The 23,096-nt window shown below is 40.8% G+C and overlaps 1 protein-coding gene across 4 annotated transcripts in view; it reads left to right on the top strand.

Annotated features, from left to right (window-relative positions):
* Positions 1-23,096, top strand: part of LOC106567841 (UDP-glucuronosyltransferase) — a 26,960-nt gene continuing 3,864 nt past the window's right edge. The window contains exons 1-4 of one of the 4 annotated variants that reach the window (XM_014137637.2): positions 1-733; positions 4,143-4,347; positions 9,339-9,470; positions 22,867-22,954. In XM_014137637.2, coding sequence (XP_013993112.1) covers positions 51-733; positions 4,143-4,347; positions 9,339-9,470; positions 22,867-22,954 — 1,108 coding nt within the window. In that variant the 5' untranslated portion in view covers positions 1-50. Of the gene's footprint in view, positions 734-1,130; positions 1,324-3,273; positions 4,348-9,338; positions 9,471-22,866; positions 22,955-23,096 lie in introns of those variants that run through there. The other 3 variants (XM_014137635.2, XM_014137638.2, XM_014137634.2) reach the window with 3 other exon arrangements.

Here is a 23,096-nt window from a genome sequence, read left to right on the forward strand (position 1 = left end):
GTTTACTGTTCTGTCTATCCTACAGTGTGACTGTACTGTACTGCTGTGTTATGGCTGGAGGAGGGGTATGGCTGAGGGGAGCAGCAGCAGGCCTGGTCCTCTCTCTGTGTCTGGTGGTGTCCTGCCGGGCCGGTAAACTCCTGGTGATCCCAGCCGACGGCAGCCATTGGACGGGCATGAAACCATTGGTGGAGGAGCTGGGTCGCCGCGGAAACCAGGTGGTGGTGGTGATTCCAGAGGTAAGTGGCTCTCTGGGTCCATCGGAACACACCATCACACTGACCTACCCCGTGCCCTACACCCGGACCCAGCTCCAGACCATTCAGAGGGCCAACCTGGACACCATCATGGCCTCCGACACCTCCAACGACATCAGCAGGATGTGGAGCTACTACCAGACCCTGACGGTTCTCAGGAACTACACCCGTAACAATTGTGACAGCCTGCTATCCAACCAGGACATGATGCAGACTCTGAGGGAGCAGGCGTTTGATGCCATACTGACTGACCCCTTTGAGCCATTGGGTGTGATTGTAGGAGCACTCCTCTCCCTGCCTGCCATCTACATTCAGAATGGCCTGCCTTGTGGAACGGACCTTGAGGCCTCCCAGTGCCCCAGCCCCCCCTCCTACACCCCTGGACGCTTTACTCACTTCACTGATCACATGACCCTGAGGCAGAGGAGCGTCAACTTTCTTTGGGCATTGCTCCGCCCCCTGGCTTGCAGGTACCTGTACTCTGATGTCAACCCTAACCCTAAAACAGGGGTACTCAAATACCATTTCAGAAGGTCTGGTCAGACAAATTTCCTAGGTGGCAAAGGTCCAGATGGATATTGGCATTCATCAGTGTAGTAACAAACCTGCTCCTCGCAACCCATGCGATCCCAAACTGTTCACACCCCTCTTGTTGGCAGATAAAAAAATTGCAGTTTTATTGCTAGTTTCCTGCAGTTCTACACATTATGCTATGGAGCGAAGGAAACATTTCCAGACCAAATTCCCTTCCCTAAACTGTATATATTTTTTGTTAGGACCCACGGTCCGTTTTGACCCCGTTTTGGGTCTAGATCCAGTCCGCGGTCCGCCTATTGAGTATGACTGCTCTGACCTCAAACCCTTGTCCTGCAGGTACCTGTACTCTGATGTCAACGTCATCGCCTCAGAGATCCTGGGCAGAGAGACCACCATCCCAGAGCTGATGAAGAAGGCATCACTGTGGCTGGAGCGCAACGACTTTACCTTCGAGTTCCCCAGGCCTCTGATGCCTAATATGGTGATGATCGGAGGAATGAACTTTGAGGAGCCAAATGAACTGCCAGAGGTAGCTATAAGCTAAAGACATTTTACATTTGTCATTTATCCAGAGCGGCATCTTATTCAGTGCATGTAACCAAGGGCTCTATTCAATCCGTATCGCAGAAGTTCAGCACGATTGCAATGTTCCCGCATTCACGTAGACTGCATTCACTGTAAATGCTGCATAGGTCGGCACAATTGGAAATGACCTTTCAATTTCAATCGCGCTGAACTTCCGAGGTAAGGATTGAATTGAGCCCTAAGGTCAATAAGACAATAGTCTGAACTGATTATTTTTTGTCACTATAAAAAAGGCCAGTTAATATAATGCTGTGTAGGACTATTGCAGAGGGTGACAGTTTGTGTCCTAAATGGCACCCTATTCCCTATAGGGCTCTGGTCAAAAGTAGTGCACTATATAGGGAATAGGGTGCCATTTGGGACATATTCACAGTCTATTGATCAGATGAGCCATACTTCTAGCCCTCTTCGCTTCTTCTCAATCATCTATTTCTGTTTGTGTACACACATTAGGAAAAAAAAAACAGACAGAGGCCCAACCTTTAAAACCGTCTAGAATAGAATCTCCAGCCTGGCCTCAGGGCATGGACAGATGTGTGTTCTGAATTAGACTGTTGGTTAATTGGGTGTTCTGTGTGGTCTCTCTTTACTCTGTTGAAGAACCATCATCTCAGTGAAAACAGATGGCCATTGGCTATACTGACTGTTGTAGTGTCCCTGGGGGCCTGGCTGTATTCCTCAGCTAGTTGTTTACACTGTAGAGCCCTTATACTCCAGATACACAAACAAACATGGTAACAACAAACAGTAAACTGTCTGATCATGTCCAGAATGATGGGCACTGAAAGTAATTTTTATATTTAGCTTCCGTCATTAGAAACCATCACAGTGAGTTAGTTGATCACCTCAACAGTTCCTGTTCAGGGAGTAAATAGAACGTGGAGTAGAGAGGCTCAGTCTGTGGGTGGGACTCTACTCAGGATAACAGTGTTATTATTGATTACAGTTCTTCACCTTTAAAATAGTTGATTAGCACTGTATACTGTATTGTATTGTAATATGTACTGTAATTCAAATATTGTTGATTGCGTAACACTCAGCATTCTTTCAATGCTGATGTATCTTTGTTGATTTTCAAGGAAACCAATATTTTATTCTTCATTAAAATAGGAGGACAAATGTAATGTATTTGTGTCACTGTGATAAAGGTGGTTTGTCAATAGTAATATTAGCTTTAACCGTAGGTGAAATACCGCTCTATATATCATATGTTAGATGTTATCTCCCCCGGACTGGACGTGTGAGTGTTTGTTTCCCAAGACAGCTGCCTTCGCACGCCACTGGTCTTTTTGAGTGTGTGTATGTGTGTTTGAGAAAGTGTGTGAAAAGTATGTCAGTGTTTTGAGTGGGAGGGGAAAGGGGAGGAGCTGAAGTTAATGATCTAGATTCCTCACGAAACATGAGGTAATACTCTGAGCTTTAGGATTAGAATACCACCATGACTCCTCCCATGGTAAGGGTTAACTTTGACTTACATGCTCTGTAATGACCTTTCACATGACTTTTTTTTCAATGTCATGCTGCTCAATGGGAAATTATTAAATAGTTTATTTTGTAGAAATAAGAAAACACTTCGAACAAGAAAACAGCCCATTTAAATTATCCATGTTTACTTTTCTTGTTTCAGTACTTGTTAAAAAAAAATCCAACTGATCATAAGTATTTCTGGTACAGTTTTGCTTTAAAAACTATTGCATTATATGTCACTAGCTAGCTAATCTTGGCACCTAGAACCAACTCAGCTAACCCACTGTTAAGGTTGTCACAAGAGATTACTGGCGAGCCAATCCTATACCTCTCTCAGTTGACCTTAAGGAATCATGAACCATTCAGCCAACAGATAAACCACAGGAAGGACTGACTGGGATTATATAACAGCCTGCCCGCAGAGGCAGACCGAGAACGAGCAGGGAGACACTCACCAACCCACCCACCCACAGTTTACTCTGAGGTCCAGCCCCCTCTAAGTAGCACTCAGTGCCAGATCTCAGGGAGGTAGTGTCCTTCTCACAACAGCTCGCATTATTGAGCTGAAAGGCAGAGAGGCATGAGTTGGGGGGAGAATGTTCCTGTGCTGGGGCTGAGGACGGGGCTGAAGATGGGGCAGAAGATGGGGCAGTGTCTGGGACAGGGTCTGCTGGCCCTGCTGTACTGCCTGGCCCTGTGTCCGGGGACCGTCCAGGGGGACAAGGTCTTGGTGATGCCTGTAGATGGGAGCCACTGGCTGAGCATGAAGCTGCTGGTGAAGGAGCTGTCGGCCAGGGGACATGAGATGGTGGTGCTGGTCCCTGAGACATCCATCCTCATCCAGGGCTCTGACTACTACAGGACTGAGACTTTTAGGGTCCCTTACAGCAAGGCCCAGCTGGACGAGAGCGTCAACAAACTGAAGGACGGTGTGTTTCTCAAGATGCCGGAGGTAATGGATATATTTGTGAACGTGCAGCGTCTGGTTGACTTCACCAGCATGCAGGTGAAAGGCTGTGAGGGTCTGCTGTATGATGAACCCCTGATGCAGCACCTCAGAGGAGAAGGGTTCCAGCTGATGTTGACGGATCCCTTCCTACCCTGTGGATCCATCATTGCTGACTCCTTTAACATCCCAGCAGTGTACTTCCTGAGGGGGATCCCCTGTGGGCTGGATGACAGGGCTGCCCAGTGCCCCACTCCCCCCTCCTATGTACCACGCTTCCACTCAGGCAACACTGACGACATGGACTTCCTAGGGAGGTTGAAGAACATGATGATGTACAGTCTGGAGAGCTACCTGTGTACATTAATGTTTGCCAGGTTTGACAAGCTGACCAGTAGGTATCTGGAGAAGGACATAACATACAGGGAGCTGCTGGGTGACGGTGCTATCTGGCTGCTGAGGTATGACTACTCCTTTGAATATCCCAAACCCAGGATGCCCAACATGGTCAACATAGGAGGCATCAACTGTGGTAAAAGAGCTCCACTGCCACCGGTGAGTCTCTTGTAAAAATGTTTTAAAACCAACAACTGTGCAGAAACTTCCACTGTGCGGAGTTGTGCACCTTATATGTTGTATGGATCCAGGTCCAGAAACCTTAAAAGAAAACTCCACCCAAAAACTATTTTGGTATTTGTTTCATTAGTCCATTGTTGATATAGTTCCAAAATGTTTTGCATGTCAGCAATCACATTTTCAAGAGATATAACTTTCATAATACAGAAATACAGCCGGTATGCGCGTTTTGCATCATATGACGTTAAATGCCTCAGACCAGCTGTATTTCTGTATTTTGAAAGTTATATCTCTTGAAAATGTGATTGCTGACATGCAAAACATTTTGGAACTATATCAACAATGGACTAATTAAAGAAATAACTAAGTACAGTTTTAGGGTAGAATTCTCCTTTAAGGGATAGATTCACTGCAGTGGCAGTTGGACCACAGCAATGATTCCTCTGGATAAAATACAGCAAACTTTCAACTTGTTTACATATTTCAAGATATCAAATTCTTATTTGGGACAATATCCCTTTTCAAGATCTTTATGTTCTAACGTGTTCTCTGAATCACTTTTTTTTTTGTTCTTAAAGAGACTGTCAGAGTGTTGGGGGGTTGTCAGACACTCAATTAGCGACCGGCTGTAACCTGATCTGTGTTTCCTCCATGAGGACTGACTCGACATAGCTCAATGTTTATCTACCATGTTCAGCTCCTCCTCACGTTATACAACATGCATTCCAACCTAATTAGCCTTGAAATCTGTTAACCGATCTCGAAACATAGTGTAGACTAGAGAACCAGCAACTTTCCTGTCTATTCTGAGTATCATGCGTTGGGGAGAGTGGAGTAAGTTGAGCCACCCTTTTCCCCTCAAACACACACTCAAAATTAATCATTTTACCAAATATTTAGGAAAGAGGTTATCATTTAATGAATCTGAAGGAAGAAACCACATGGAAAAAGTGGTAAGCAAGTTAAGTAAAAAAAAAAGAATTTTCCCCAAGCCAATTGAATTTATTGTGTTAGAGGTTTCATGATGCCTGTATCTAAACCAAAGTAGATTATTTTAAGATTGTTTTATACATCAGTTGGGATCTCTATAAGCTTCAATGTGAGGAGCTTATAGACCTAGCATGAAAGTACATCCTTGTAACTTGGGGTAAGTTGAGCCAATGGTTGAGCCAATGGCAGGTTGAACAAATTGATGTGTTTTCTTCCCAGGCATAATACAAGGCATTATTGCTGGGATATGAGGTAACAGACCTATGTTAAAAGTGGTCAAAAAGGTGCAAAGTGTTTGTTAGGTGTTAAGCCTGTATTAATAGATGCTTAAAATGATTAAAAGACAAAAAAGCATTTGTGATTGCGATGTTGTGTTTGGGAAAGGTAGTGATAATATTTCATTCGGTACAGAAATTTGTGGGCAACTTAACTTACCCCGTCCTGCGGTTCAACTTACCACCTTTCTTGGACAAGCTATGTTTTAACATTTGTAATGTTTACATTAATTCTGATTATTTCCCGATATACACAACATAGATATATTTGTTAGAAAGAATAGTATATTTCCCTTGACAGAGTGATGCTGAATCTGAGAAATGGCTCACCTTACCCCACTCTCCCCTATTGATAATGTATTTTGTTAATTTAACCTTTATTTAACTAGGCAAGTAAGTTAAGAACAAATTCTTATTTACAATGACAGTCTACCCCAGCCAAACCCAGACAATGCTGGGCCAATTATTCACCACCCTATGGGACTCCCAATCATGGCCAGATGTGATGCAGCCTGGATTTGAAACAGGTACTGCAGTGACGCCTCTTGCACTGAGATGCAGTGCAGTGTCTTAGACCACTGCGCCACTTGGGATGCCAGAGTGCTATAGGAATCATGCCAAACTTAAGTTATCCTGACAATGTTTTAAGGCGTAAAGGAATCAATGCACCAATAGAAATTTTGCATAATTACACTTTCAAATGGAGTTTCTGAAAACAGTTCTAGTTTAATTGAGATGTGTTTTTCTAACCCAATCATTGAGCTTGGAGAAGGCAAAAACGACAAAGCAGATGTGCAGGGAAAGCATTGGTGTGGTTCTTCATATTTTGTAGAAAGAAGTATTGCTTAACATTAGTGTTGGGAGAGTATTCCTTGCTCTTCTCTAAACATTCTGGTTGTATCCCAAATGGCACAATTTTCCCGATATAGTGCACAACTTTTGACTGGGTCCATATGCTCTAGTCAAAAGTAGTGCACTATATAGGGAATGGGGTGTCATGTGGGACACTGGCTCTGTGCAGCCAATGAAACCTGAGCCAGGAACAGCAGTTCTTTCCTCCTGGACTGTGGCCATTATAATCTAACAGAGGAACTGAGGGGCCCTATTGTGTTCTTCCAACCCTACAAATCTCAGGAAGGGAAACTACTCTGCAGGGATATTTCTGTAGGGTTGGGGGTTAGGGTTTAGTATGCCTTTATCTTGTATGACTACAGGGTGTGCTTTCAAAGCATGGCCTCCTTTCATAACCTCACTCTTCTTCAGCCAATGTTTTACTAGACCAACTACTGTTGTAACGCTGATGTATGGAAGTTAAGACATATTGTCCAATGTCATGTCGTGTCTTTGGCATCATTAAAACTGAAGACATATTTATCAAATAACTCTCTGTAATTATTATTACGCGATTAGACTGATTAATCGCACAACTGTAATTAACTAGGAAGTCGGGGCACCAAGGAAAATATTCAGATTATAAAGTTATAATTTTCCTAATATAACTTTCAGATATCATAATATCTGATCTATGAGTCTTCTGATTAATGATGTATTCGTTTACCTCGTCAGTCTCATTCCAAACGTCGTAAATTGTTGGTTATCTGCACGAACCCAGTCTTCACTATGAGTCATCCATACATCAATTGTCTTAAAATAATTTATTTACTAACTAAGAAATTCACAGAAATGCATAACAAACAGTAGATATCGTTACAAAGAAATGATAAAGGAATGTGCCCTAGTGGGCTAAACCGGCATGGCGGCTTGTTAGACAAAAGGGTGATAAGAGTTGATAATTCTAACAATTTAAATGCATATCCTTTGCACATGAACACTCACTCATTCGGAAACAATTGCAATCAATATATATATATTTACGATCAGTGTGTCGTCGGGATCTTTATTGAAAAGTTTGTTCTGTTGGAGAGTTTGTCCTCGCGTTCTCTCTCTCTCTCTCGGTTAGAATGGATATTTCAAAGTGACATTCATTAACGTCGTTATAGGACAGATGTTTCGTCGGTCTTCGCGTTCAATGATACCGAATTCCTAGCTGCAGACTAGTAATTCATATCAAAGACTTGTTATTATTCTGTCGGTATCGATAGTCTAAGAGTTTAACCACGTGGTATGGTTAAAGTTCAGAAAGAGGACTGCATGGTCAAACCTTGGCCCTCTCGTTATCAAGGTAAGCTGGTCTGGTGATAGAAACCCTGGGTGGGGGTTATATTCGGAATAACAGAAAAGGGCTGTCTCATGACGCCAGGTCCCGTCTGTTCATGGGGGCGTGCCAATGACTTGGTGAAACTTTAAACAGAAATACAATTCTCTCACATTAACATCTTACAAGCATCCCAACATATTCCCAATTGCTTTATTCTTATTCATTCATTTTTATACAACCATTAGATGTAAGTCTCACAACTGAGGCTATTATTTAAACAGCGCCATGGTAATGTGGCTGTATTGTCTCTCATTCTGTTGTTGATTTACTTCTGTCTTTTGGGTTGTTGTCCTGTTGCATCACCCAACTTCTGTTGAGCTTCAATTGGCGGACAGATAGCCTTACATTCTCCTGCAAAATGTCTTGATAAACTTGGGAATTCATTTTTCCGTCGATGATAGCAAGCTGTCCAGGCCCTGAGGCAGCAAAGCAGCCCCAAACCATGATGCTCCCTCCACCATACTTTACAGTTGGGATGAGGTTGATGTTGGTGTGCTGTGCCTTTTTTCTCCACACATAGTGTTGTGTGTTCCTTCCGATCAACCCAACTTTAGTTTAATCTGTCAACAGAATATTTTGCCAGAAGCGCTGTGGAACATCCAGGTGCTCTTTTGCGAACTTCAGATGTGAAGCAATGTTTTTTTTGGACAGCAGTGGCTTCTTCCGTGGTGTCCTCCCATGAACACCATTCTTGTTTAGTGTTTTACGTATCGTAAACTCATCAACAGAGATGTTAACATGTTCCAGAGATTTCTGTAAGTCTTTAGCTGACACTCAATGAATCTTCTTAACCTCATTGAGCATTCTGAGCTGTGCTCAGTCATCTTTGCAGGACGGCCACTCCTAGGGAGAGTAGCTACAGTGCTGAACTTTCTCCATTTATAGACAATTTGTCTTACCGTGGACTGATGAACATCAAGGCTTTTAGAGATACTGTTGTAACACTTTCCAGCTTTATGCAAGTCAACAATTCTTAATCTTAGGTCTTCTGAGATATTTTGTTCGAGGCATGGTTCACGTCAGGCAATGCTTCTGGTGAATAGCAAACTCAAATTTTGTCAGTGTTTTTTATAGGGCAGCTCTATCCAACATTTCCAATATCGCCTCATTGATTGGACTCCAGGTTAGCTGACTCCTGACTCCAATTAGCTTTTGGAAAAGTAATTTGCCTAGGGGTTCACATACTTTTTCCAACCTACACTGTGAATGTTTAAATTATGTATTCAATATAGACAATAAAAATACAATTATTTGTGTGTTATTAGTTTAAGCACATTGTGTTTGTCTATTGTTGTGACTAAGCTGAAGATCACATCAAATTTTATGACTAATTTATGCAGAAATCCAGGTAATTCCAAAGGGTTCACATAGTTTTTCTTGCCACTGTAGTTGAATGCAATGACTAAGTCATTGGATAAGCGCATCTGCTTGATGACTAAGATGCTAAATGTCCTTGTTAACTAACCATTCCCCCCATGCCTCTTCAGGACCTGCAGGAGTTTGTGGATGAGTCAGGAGAGGATGGCTTCGTGGTCTTCACCCTGGGCTCTTTGGTCTCCCAGATGCCAGAGGAGAGAGCCAAGCAGTTCTTTGATGCCTTCAGCAGGATCCCTCAGAGGGTAAGGACACCGCAAATACATCCCAAATGGTACCCTATTTTCTACATACTGCATGACTTTTGACCAGAACTGGCCAAAAGTAGTGCACTGTCGTTCTACAGAAGTGGTGTAAATTGGGGGTCTCCCAAACTTTCAGCACACATCTTCCAACATACAGTACGTCAGGTAGACATATATACTACTCACACTTTGTATTGCATATTTGAAATATTTACCTGAATTCCTTACCACCCCACTAAATGTGTCACTACTGAAACATACCGAAAAAGTTGCAATAAAGGAAGAACCATGCACAGTAGTGATCATTTTGATTAACCTTCTATTAAATTAATTTTAATATTTTTATTTGCATAACAAAATAGTAAAAAACATGATTTTTAACCTGATTTTAAAAACCTTTAAATCGAATGTATTGTTTTCTGTTAAATGTTCAATGTTGATTGAATTACTTATGCATCTAATTAATTGTTGTTAGATGTTTAAAATTATATTGGCAAAACATACTGCCGTTTCAGTCTTAAGTGTCAATCATAGAGAGAAAATAACTCTAGATGGAAATAACTTGTTCTGTTGTAGACATTTCCATTGAGGGCTTCCACCATTTAAAGGGGAACTGCCTCCTAGAACCAACGTCCCTGATTATAAATGGCCTATGGGGCATCGATAGGAATCTGGAACATTCATTCTAGTGTCAAAATTTACTACAATGTGTAAAGAGGATAATTTTGGTCATAAAGTGAGTCTCGTCCAAAATGAGATTTGGAAGTCAGTGCGTAACAACGGGTATGGATGGGTTGGGTATAGATTACTTACATGCCCACTTTTGCCAATGATGTCCAATTGCCCAGAGACAACAAGGTGTGGTCCGCCCCCAGCTGCCATGTGTTGTGGACATGTCATGTCCGGAACGCATGCACACTTTCAAACTTCTAATGCATTCAACAATATTGCAAGGAATGGATTACATACGACAAGATGACTGTGACGTGTGTGGTGAGTAGCTAGCTATGATACTGTGGTGTAACTAGCTAAATACATATCATCTCCCTTATGTGTAATGTCATAGAGAAAAATGTGCATAGTTGCACCTGACAGTACAATTTGATGGGATGTAACAGTCAGCTTGCTATCGATAAGGTTTCATCTTGAACTGGCTAGTTAAACTCCCTATTAGCGAACGTTAGCTAATTCATTTAAATTAGGATAAAGATATAACTTACCTGGCTTTGCAAGTTATGTAGCTAGCTACTTTTTTGAGAACAGGAAGGTTATTTGGGCTTTCTCTTGATGACTCTGGCCCAGGCGGCATTCTGCCTTTACTGTAATGGAACTCGGAGTTATGATCAATGGCAAGGGTAGTTAGCTAGCATTCGGGGGCTTCGTCTGCTACTAGTGCTAAAACAACATGCCTGTTCTCATAAAAGTATATTGTGTATTTTCTAGGGCAAAAATAAATGAAGGATGGTATTTGTCTAGCCTGAGTACCAGTCTTTTTAGCGAACATGCTACAAATACGTGTCAGCAAGCATTCAGCAATGTAACGTAACACACCTGGTTGCAAAGGAACGACGTCAACATCACTGGCCAGAATCTATTCTGTACTTAGTCACTTTATTTGTATAATTACTTCCAAACTATAGAAAAGTAATTTTTCCTCGCTGTATGTTTATTGAGTGATAACATTTTAATTCAATTCACAGGCTACTTACAAAACCTGGTGGATTTATTGTTCAGCAGTGTTATGGGAAACCCCTTTACCATATCAGGAGCAGAAGGCCCGAGGCATTAGGAGGATTTATTGTACATTAAACTGTTACACTTGAAAGTTATCAAAACACTTTGTTTAGAATATCTGTAGTGCCTTCATAAAGTATTCATACCCCTTGACTTATTCCACATTTTTGTTTTACAGCCTGAATTCAAAATATATTTTTTCTTAGCCATCTACACACAATACCCCATAATGACAGTGAAATCAAGTTTTAGAAATGTTAGCTAATTTATTGAAAATTAAAGACAGAAATATCTAATTTATCTAAGTATTCACACCCCTGAGTCAATACATTTCAGAATCACCTTTGGCAGCGATTACAGGGTCTTTTTGGGTAAGTCTCTAAGAGCTTTGCATACCTGGATTGTTCAATATTTGCCCATTGTTCTTTTCAAAATTCTTCAAGCTCTGTCAAATTGGTTGTTAAATCATTGCTAGTTTTGCCGAGCAGATTTAAGTAAAAAATATAACTCGACCACTCAGGAACATTTTATTTGCTTTATTAGGATCCCCATTAGCCGGCGCCATGGCGACAGCTAGTCTTACTGGGGTCCAACATATAATGAAAGACATTACAGACAAAAGACTTGACATACATTTAAAACATTGACATTTAGTGTGTGTGCATGCATTTATCAGTTACACATACATGTTGTGTGTTTATACTGACAAGTAGGTCACATGGGGGAGAGGAATGTGCCATGAGGTGTTGCTTTATTAGTGTTTTGAAACCAGGTTTGCTGTTCACTTGTGCTATATAAGATGGAAGGGAGCTCCATGACCTCATGGCTCTGTATAAGACTGTACGTTTCCTTGAAATTGTTCTGGACCTGGGGACTGAAAAGACATCTGGTGGCATGTCTGGTGGGGTAAGTGTTGTCAGTACTGTGTGTAAGTTGACTATGCAGACAATCTGGAATTTCCAACACATTTCTTATAAAAAAACAAGTGACGCAGTCAGTCTTCCCTCAACTCTTAGCCAAGACAGACTGGCACACATAGTATTAATATTAGCCCTCTGATTACAATGAAGAGCAAGATGTGCCGCTCTGCTCTGGGCCAGCTGCAGCTTAATTAGGTCTTTCTTCACAGTACTTGACCATATGACTTGACAATAATCAAGATAAAACTAGAGCCTGCAGGACTTGCTTTGTGGATTGTGGTGTCAAAAAGCAGAGCATCTCTTTATTACGGACAGACCTCTCCCCATCTTTACAACCATTGAATCTATATGTTTTCACCACGACAGTTTACAATCTAAGATGACACCAAGTCATTTAGTCTCAACTTGTTCAGCAGCCACACCATTCATTACCAGATTCAGCTGAGGTCTAGAACTTCGGGAATGATTTGTACCAAATACAACCAAAACAGACTTAACTCTTTAAGGGTTTCATTTATTTCATTAGCTGTGGCTGCTGATGCGTATATGGTTGAATCATTAGCATACATGGACACACATGCTTTGTTTAACCTCTCTGGGATATGTGGGACGCTACCTCGCCAACAGCCAGTGAAATTGCAGGGCGCCAAATTCAAACAACAGAAATCTCATAATTAAAATTCCTCAAACATACAACATATTTAAGGATAAACTTCTCGTTAATCCAGCCACAGTGTCTGATTTCAAAAAGACTTTACGGCAAAAGCACACCATGCGATTATGTTAGGTCGGCGCCTAGCCACAGAAAACCATACAGCCATTTTCCAAAGAAAGAGGGGTGTCACAAAAGACAGAAATAGCATTAGAATGAATCACTAACCTTTGATGATCTTCACCGGATGGCACTCCCAGGACTCCATGTTAGACAATAAATGTGTGTTTTGTTCAATAAAGTTCATCTTTATGTCCAAAAACCTCATTTGAAATTGCCGCGTTATGTTCAGAAATGCATTGTCTCAAACATCCGTTAAAAGTGCAGAGCCACATCAAATTACAGAAATACTCATAAACATTGATGAAAGATACAAACAAGTGTTTAACATACGATTAAAGATAAACTTCTCCTTAATGCAACCGCTGTGTCAGATTTCAAAAAGGCTTTACGGCAAAAGCACACCATGCGATTATGTTAGGTCAGTGCCTAGCCACTGTCGTGTATTTGGGGTACCATTAAACTGAAGACATGTTTATCAATTAACTCCCTGTAATTATTATCACGCGATTAAACTGATTAATCGTTTAATTGTAATTAACTAGGAGATCGGGGCACCAAGGAAAATATTCAGATTACAAAGTTATAATTTTCCTAATATAACTTTCCTATATTATAATATAGGCCGATTATCTTCTGGTTTAAATGGTGTATTTTACCTCGTGTTCAGTCTCATTCCAAACGTCGTAAATTGTTGTATCTGCATGAACCCAGTCTTTACTAAAATCATCCATACATCAATTGTCTTAAAATCATTTATTTACTACACTAAGTAATTAACAGAAAACATACAAACAGTAATTATCGTCACAAAGGATTGGTAGAGTAATGTGCCCTAATGGCTAACAGGCATGGCTGGTCTGTTAGACAATGGGTCATAAACGGTCAGCTGAGGAGGTACACAGAGTTCATTAATATTAACAATTGACAATTGAACGCTCACTCATTTGGGAACAATTGCAATCAATATATATTTACGCTCAGTGTGTCGTCGGGATCCTTGTTGGAGCGTCGTTCTGATGGAGAGTTCTCTCTCTCTCTCTCTCTCTCTCTCTCGGTTAGAATGGATCTTTGAAAGCGACATTCATTAATGTCGTTATAGAATGGATGTTTTGTTGGTCTTCGCGTTCAATGATATAATTTACTTAGCTGCAGACTAATAATTAATATCAAAGACTTGTTCTTATTCTGTCGGTATCAATAGTCTAAAAGTTAACCACGTGGTATAGTTCACTTTCAGTAGAGGAATTGGATGGTAAAACCTATTGGCCATGGAGTGGAGGCCTGGTCTGGAGAAATGTAGCTCAGGGTATAGTTTTATAGTGACCCTTGAACAGGCTTGTCAAATGACGCCTGGTCCTGTCTGTGTCCCTTGGGGGCATGCCGATGGCTGAGTGAAGCTTGGTACAGAAATCCAATTCTATCACATTAACATCAGTACATAGCATTTCAATGTATTACAAATAGCTTTATCCTTATTAATACATTTTATACAACCATTATGATGCAAGTCTCAAGCTGAGGCTATTATATAAACAGTTTTATGGTAATATGGCTATATTGTCTCTTCTGAGTATCACAAAATTGTACCAAGCGGACCAGTTCGTAGCTGGATTCTTCACCAATCTTCCATACCTTCTCCAGAACACAAATGTCGCTTGGCTCCCCAATTCTGTGAGTTGGAAGAATTTCCTGTGTCTCTCTATGGGCCATGTGGCCAGAGACTCTCCTGGAATTTTACCACTCCTTCACACAGGGACTGGGTGGGGGAAGGTAGGTTGGGGGATGGTGCAAAAGGGGGGGAGGGGGTCAACTGTCCTCCCTGTACTCAGAGGCCAATGTCATGACACCACGGAAAACCATACAGCCATTTTCCAACCAAGGAGAGGTGTCAAAAAAGTCAGCAATTGCATTACAATTAATCACTTTCATGATCTTCATCTGATGGCACTCCCAGGTCTCCATGTTAGACAATTAATGTTCGTTTTGTTCGATAAAGTTCATTTTTATGTCCAAATACCTCCTTTTTGTTCGCACGTTTAGTCCAGTAATCCAAATGCACAAGGCGCACTCAAAGTCCAGACGAAAAGTCAAAAAAGTTCCATTATAGTTCGTAGAAACATGTAAAACGATGTATATAATCAATCTTTAGGATGTTTTTATTATAAGTCTTCAATAATATTCCAACCGGACAATTCCTTTGTCTTTAGAAAGGAAAGGGAACGGAGCTCACGCTCACGGCTGTGCGCGATAAACAACTCAAGGCTTTCAGCCAGACCCCTGGTTCAAACAGCTCTTTTTCGCTCCCCTTTCACAGTAGAAGCCTGAAACAACATTCTAAAGACTGTTGACATCTAGTGGAAGCCTTAGGAAGTGCAATCTGACCCTATAGACACAGTATATTGGATAGGCAATCACTTAAAAAAACTACAAACCTCAGATTTCCCACTTCCTGGTTGGACTTTTCTCAGGTTTTTGCCTGCTATATGAGTTCTGTTATACTCAGACATTATTTTATCAGTTTTGTAAACTTTAGAGTCTCTTCTATCCAAATCTACTAATTATATGCATATTCTAGCTTCTGGGCCTGAGTAGCAGGCAGTTTACTCTGGGCACCTTATTCATCCAAGCTACTCAATACTGCCCCCCGTCCCCAAAGAAGTTAATGCCAGTGGCAGGTCATTGGTAAAAATAGAAAAGATTAGAGGGCCTAGAGAGCTAACAGTACAGCTCCCACAATTTATTTCAACCAATCAGTAATTTGTGTCAGTGCAGTACATGTTGAGTGCCCTTCTCTATAAGCATGCTGAAAGTCTGTTGTTAATTTATTTACAGAGAAGTAGCATTGTACACTGCTTAAAAAAATAAAGGGAACACTTAAACAACACAATGTAACTCCAAGTCAATCACACTTCTGTGAATTCAAACTGTCCACCTAGGAAGCAACACTGATTGACAATAAATTTCACATGCTGTTGTGCAAATGGAATAGACAACAGGTGGAAATTATAGGCAATTAGCAAGACACCCCCAATAAAGGAGTGGTTCTGCAGGTGGGGACCACAGACTACTTCTCAGTTCCTATGCTTCCTGGCTGATGTTTGGGTCACTTTTGAATGCTGGCGGTGCTTTCAATATAGTGGTAGCATGAGACGGAGTCTACAACTCACACAAGTGGCTCAGGTAGTGCAGCTCATCCAGGATGGCACAACAATGCGAGCTGTGGCAAGAAGGTTTGCTGTGTCTGTCAGCGTAGTGTCCAGAGCATGGAGGCGCTACCAGGAGACAGGCCAGTACATCAGGAGACGTGGAGGAGGCCGTAGGAGGGCAACAACCCAGCAGCAGGACCGCTACCTCCGCCTTTGTGCAAGGAGGAGCAGGAGAAGCACTGCCAGAGCCCTGCAAAATGACCTCTAGCAGGCCACAATGTGCATGTGTCTGCTCAAACGGTCAGAAACACTCCATGAGGGTGGTATGAGGGCCCGACGTCCACAGATGGGGGTTGTGCTTACAGCCCAACACCGTGCAGGACGTTTGGCATTTGCCAGAGAACACCAAGACTGGCAAATTCGCCACTGGCGCCATGTGCTCTTCACAGATGAAAGCAGGTTCACACTGAGCACGTGACAGACGTGACAGAGTCTGGAGACGCCGTGGAGAACGTTCTACTGCCTGCAACATCCTCCAGCATGACCGGTTTGGCGGTGGGTCAGTCATGGTGTGGGGTGGCATTTCTTTGGGGGGCCGCACAGCCCTCCATGTGCTCGCCAGAGGTAGCCTGACTGCCATTAGGTACCGAGATGAGATCCTCAGACCCCTTGTGAAACCATATGCTGGTGCGGTTGGCCCTGGGTTCCTCGTAATGCAAGACAATGCTAGACCTCATGTGGCTGGAGTGTGTCAGCAGTTCCTGCAAGAGGAAGGCATTGATGCTATGGACTGGCCCGCCCGTTCCCCAGACCTGAATCCAATTGAGCACATCTGGGACATCATGTCTCGCTCCATCCACCAATGCCACGTTGCACCACAGACTGTCCAGGAGTTGGCAGATGCTTTAGTCCAAGTCTGGGAGGAGATCCCTCAGGAGACCATCCGCCACCTCATCAGGAGCATGCCCAGGCGTTGTAGGGAGGTCATACAGGCACGTGGAGGCCACACACACTACTGAGCCTCATTTTGACTTGTTTTAAGGACATTACATCAAAGTTGGATCAGCCTGTAGTGTGGTTTTCCACTTTAATTTTGAGTGTGACTCCAAATCCAGACCTCCATGGGTTGATAAATTGGATTTCCATTGATTATTTTTGTGTGATTTTGTTATCAGCACATTCAACTATGTAAAGAAAAAAGTATTTAATAAGATTATTTCTTTCATTCAAATCTAGGATGTGTTGTTTAAGTGTTCCCTTTATTTTTTTGAGCAGTATATTTGGTCAAAAGTTTGCTAGGAGCTAGCAGCAAGCTGATAGGTCTGCTGTTAGAACCAGTAAAGGCCGCTTTACCACTCTTTGGTAGCGGAATGACTTTGGCTTCCCTCCAGGCCTAAGGTCAAATAATTTCTTCTAGGCTTAAAGATTAAGATAAGACATAAGAGTAGCTATAGAGTCAGCTACCATCCTCAGTAGCTTTCCATCGAAGCTGTCAATGCCAGGAGTTTTCTCATTATTTGATCGTTAACAATTTTTCCACCTCCCACATTCAAACTTGCAATGATTTAAAAAAATAAAATAAAATGATACATGAGTACGATGGCTTATTGTTGGTATGTCCTGCCTAAGTTTGCCCACTCTGCCAATGAAGTAATCATTAAAAGAATTGGCAACATCAAAATGATTTTGTGATGAATAAGCCATCTGATTCGATGAAAGATGGAGTTGAATGTCTTTCTGCCCATAATTTCATTTAAAGTACTCTATAAATTGTTCCATCATTCTTTATATCATTGATCTTGACTTCATAATATACTTTATTCTTTTTGTTGAGTTTAGTCACATAATTCCTCAATCTGCAGTAAATCAGACAGTCAGATTAGCCACTCCTTTTGCCCCATCTCTTTCAACCATACAGTTCTTCAATTCCTCAATCTATGGAGCCTTAAGAGTTTTACCAGTCAGTTTCTTAACAGGTGCATGTTTATCAATAATTGAAGAAACAATTTCATAAATTCATCAAGTGCAGCATCTGGATGCTCCTTATTAAATCACATCAGACCAACACATATTTTAAACATCCACATAAATCACAGCTAAATCTTTTGTATGATATCTTACACTATTTTAGGCCCTTTTTTAAAATAATTTTGTAAAACTTTGGCTTTCCTGGATGTTGCCACTGCATCCAATGGGTACAGATACAGCTTTTAAACAAATTTCTACAGTATTTGTAAAAATGTGATCAATACATGTGGATGACATTCACTGCCTTCTTGGTAAGCAACTAGTGTAGAATTGGCCTTTTTGTTTTCGGTTATTGTCCTGCTGAAAGGTGAATTCATCTCCTAGTGTCTGGTGGAAAGCAAACAACCAGGTTTTTGCCTGTGCTTAAATTCCATTCCGTTTATTTTTTAACCTGAAAAACTCCCCAGTCCTTATTGATTACAAGTGTTAGGGTCTTATTTTTCAGAGTAAATAACTCATGGACACTAGAGAAGCTTTAACCAAGTTTAATTCATCCTAAAGGTTCTGTACAGCTGTAATCAGACAGAAAAACATTTATTTCTTCACAGTTATATACATCCTACTTAAAACACTCCTCCTCCAATCCTTACAGTTTATGGCTCCACAGGAAGCTAATAAAGAGGGTAACAGAATGACAAACCTTTATTACTGCCTTAAGAGAATCTGTCCTCACCTCCTGACCTCAACACATTCCTTCATCTAATCCATAGATGTCCATTGTTTTTCTTCAGAAAACCATTAACTTCTGACATAACCCAGTCTCTTTCATTTCCTATCATAATTATCAAAGTTTAGCCGATTCCAACACAAGCATACATATAACATGATGCAGCCAACAGTATGCTTGAAAATATCGAGAGTGGTACTAAGCATTGTATTGTATTTTCCCCAAACATAACACTTTGTAATCAGGACAAAAATGTAATTGCTTTGCCACATGTTTTGCAGTATTACTTTAGTGCCTTGATGCATACAGGATGCATGTTTTGGAACATTTTTATTCTGCACAGACTTTGTTCTTTTCACTCTGTCAATTTGGCTAGTTTTGTGGAGTAACTACAATGTTGTTGATCCATCCTCAGTTTTCTCCTATCACAGCCATTAAACTCTGCAACTGTTTTAAAGTCACCATTGGCCTCATGGTGAAATCTGAGCGGTTTCCTTCCTCTCTGGCAACCGAGTTAGCAAGGACGCCTGTATCTTTGTAGTGACCGGGTGTATTGATACACCATCCAAAGTGCAATTAATAACTTCACCATGTTCAAAGAGATATTCACTGTCTTTTTTTTTTTTTGACCGATCTACCAATAGGTGCCCTTTATATTTATTAGGGATCCCCATTCTTTTTAGGGTCCAAATATAGTAAAGCACTTACATTACCAGTCAAAAGTTTGGACACCTACTCATTCCAGGGTTTTTCTTTATTTATTTTTTTACAATTTTCTACATTGTAGAATAACAGTGAAAACATCAACACTATGAAATAACACAGTAAACAAAAAAAGCGTTATAAAATATAGTTTGATTTGTTTTTGAGATTCTTCAAAGTAGCCACCCTTTGCCTTGATGATAGCTTTGCACACTCTTGGCATTCTCTCAACCAGCTTCATGAGGTAGTGACCTGGAATGCATTTCAATTAGTAGGCGTGCGCTGTAAAGGTAATTTGTGGAATTTCTTTACTTCTTAATGCATTTGAGCCAATCAGTTGTGTTTTGGCAAGGTAGGAGGGTATACAGAAGATAGCCCTATTTGTTAAAAGACCAAGTCCATATTATGGCAAGAACAGCTCAAATAAGCAAAGGGAAACGAAAGTCCATCATTACTTTAAGATATGAAGGTCAGTCAATCCAGAAAATGTCAAGAACTTTGAATGTTTCTTCAAGCGCTATGATGAAACTGGCTCTCGTGAGGACTGCCACAGGAAAGGAAGACCCAGAGTTACCTCTGCTGCAGAGTTAACTGCACCTCAGATTGCAGTCCAAATAAATGCTTCAAAGTTCAAGTTGCAGACATCTCAAAATCAACTGTTCATTGGAGACTGTGTGAATCAGGCCTTCATGGTCAAATTGCTGCAAAGAAATCACTACTAAACGACACCAATAAGACGACACTTGCTTGGGCCAAGAAACACGAGCAATGGACAGTAGACGGGTGGAAATCTGTCCTTTGGTCTGATGAGTCCAAATTTGAGATTTTTGGTTTCAGCTGCCGGGTCTTGCAGAGTAGCTGATCTCCGCATATGTGCTTCCCACCGTGAAGCATGGAGATGGTGTGATGGTGCTTTGCTGGTGACATGGTCAGTGATTTATTTAGAATTCAAGGCACACTTAACCAGCATGGCTACCATAGCATTCTGCAGTGATACGCCATCCCATCTGGTTTTCGCTTAGTGAGACTATCATTTGTTTTTCAACAGGACAATGACCCATCACACCTCCAGGCTGTGTAAGGGCTATTTGACCAAGAAGGAGAGTGATGGATATATATATGCATGCATGCATGCATGCATGCATGCGAGTCACCCTGCAGTGTTTGTCATTATACCCTGATGAAGACAGCTTATCTGTCGAAACAACATTTTTGCATCTGAGCTCCTAGAGTGTGCGGCTCTCCTTTTTTTATTTTTTTGGGCAGCGTTTCTCAGCCAGTCGAAATCATTAATCAGCTGGCATCAACGTAAATTGAAAAAATTTAAAACGAAGTGCACCTAGTTTGCAGTCTTTCCAGCTTCAGTTTGAAGTGATTGTGTTAGCTGTGTTGTTGGCTAGCTCCTCTAAACAACAGTGTACTGACGGGTGAGCACATTTTCTATGCCAGGTGAAATCGTGCCTCGTTAGCTCATTGTTATGGATGTATCCAAAAAAAATGTCACTAGAAAACAGCTTAACAAATAAATATATAGATTTTTTTTTAAAGTTTTTCATGTATAAATTACAATATTTTCTCTAGATGTCCTTTTATTTTCTCTCATTTCAAGAACTACAGACAATTACACTAACTTTGGTAAATTACATGTAGTTTTACAACTCTAAAATAATCTAAATGTGTGTGTTGTGCAAAGTATTTTTATTCTCAGTCCACAGAATAGAACATCCAATCATTGAACCATGATAACGTGAGTTACCAATGATATACACTTAGTTTCTGGGAAATATATCCTTGTTTCTATCGCTTCTAGCATATTTATTTTGACCCCATTTTTGAAAGCTCACCCTGCCAGGAACACATATATTTGTTCCCCCACAACGTAGACCCTTTATAACAATCACATATGTATGGATTATGTCTGGATTTAGGACTAGCAGAGCATACCTATAAAGCAAGGGGGATCACAGTTGTTCAAGTGTTGCATATACATTTTTTTATTATCTCGATATTCTGTTATGTTAGAATGTCTAATAAACAATTATATTGTATACATTAATAATATTGTTTTGTCAGAAATATATAAATATAATAATAATAAAGTTTTACCTGCACCTGCATGCCAACGATACAGTTGTGTACTCTATCTGAAGTACATTATGCTTTCATTATTTGCATAAAATCTTTATTGATCTTAAATTATTATTGAATACGTGTAAAACTAAGTATATGTTGTTTTCTAGAGTGTACAACAATTTTTCTAATGATTGAAGTTGTAATAGTGTAGACGGTAAGGTGACTTTCAAAAAGCATATTGATGTGTTAGTTAATTAAGATGCCGAATATAAAAAGGGGTTTCTTCTATAGAAATAGGTCAGGCCTCTTGCTTAATAGTACAAAGCAGATCATTCAATCTATGTTCTTACTGGTTCTAGACTATGTTGATAAAATCTATATGAATGCAGCTGCCATCATTAAAACCTTTAGATGCATTTGACCATAGATCATTTTGTTTTATAATGGGTACAGGTTCAGTACACATCCCTGCATTCTCTATCATAAAGTAGAGGGCTCCGTTTTGAGTTCACGTAGGTCAATTTGTTGCTCTCTTTGCCTTTTTATAAAGCTCTTTTACATACTGTAAACTCCCTCTGTAGCTAACATCTACAATAACCATTAGACGTACGAGTCAGAGTTATCATACACCGTGTCAGGGATTGCTAACTCTGGAAATTCCTTTGGTCTGTACAGAGTTAGGTAAATCAGCTCTTTGTCCCTTACATGTGGTATAATCTCCAAGCTTCTCTAAACATTGTTTTGGTGTCTCTAGGTTAATCTCTAGACTGCTGAATGAGGCCTGTTACAACTTACAAAACCTTTAACTTGTTAGGGATATGGGGGCAGTATTCGGAAGTTTGGATGACTGAGGTGCCCAAAGTAAACAACCTGCTACGCAGGCCCAGAAGCTAGGATATGCATATGCGTGGTAGTGTTGGATAGAAAACTCTAAAGTTTCTAAAACTGTTAAAATTATGTCTGAGTATAACAACTGATTTGGCAGGTGAAAACCCGAGGACACTTTTTTTTACATACGCTTTATTTGGGTCTTTTTCATTTAGCCTGTTGCTTGGGTCCCGCCATTGGAAGCTTGGTGCATGTACAAAGAAAAAGAACACAATTCAGCCATTGATGGATTGTGACGAAAATAATGACATTGCAAGTAGTCATGTTAAGGTTTTATGGATTTGCATATGACTGTGCATTATATGCCGTAATAGGGCAGAGGATCTGATCACGCCTATTGGTATTCTTGATCAATTATTGATCCAAAAAGACACCTGTTATGGGGTTAATTCCACATCTGTTTGCATTGCTTGGTAGTGTATTAGCAAGGTATGCTAAATAAACTGTTGTCTCTGTGTTTCAGGTTGTGTGGAGGTACACAGGGGTGGTGCCTGAAAATGCTCCAGCCAACGTCAGAGTGATGAAGTGGCTTCCTCAGAATGATTTGCTGGGTTGGTTTAATCTCTAATCAGTTATAGTGTTATGTATTTATAATAAACCATCTAGGGGAAGTTACAGAAGGGCACTATTCTCAGTGAACCCAACACACTACTGTTGTTTATGTTGCAAGATAAATACTTAATCTTCTCCTTT

The sequence above is a fragment of the Salmo salar genome, chromosome ssa13 (genome assembly GCF_905237065.1).
Source record: "Salmo salar chromosome ssa13, Ssal_v3.1, whole genome shotgun sequence".
NCBI lineage: Eukaryota > Metazoa > Chordata > Actinopteri > Salmoniformes > Salmonidae > Salmo > Salmo salar.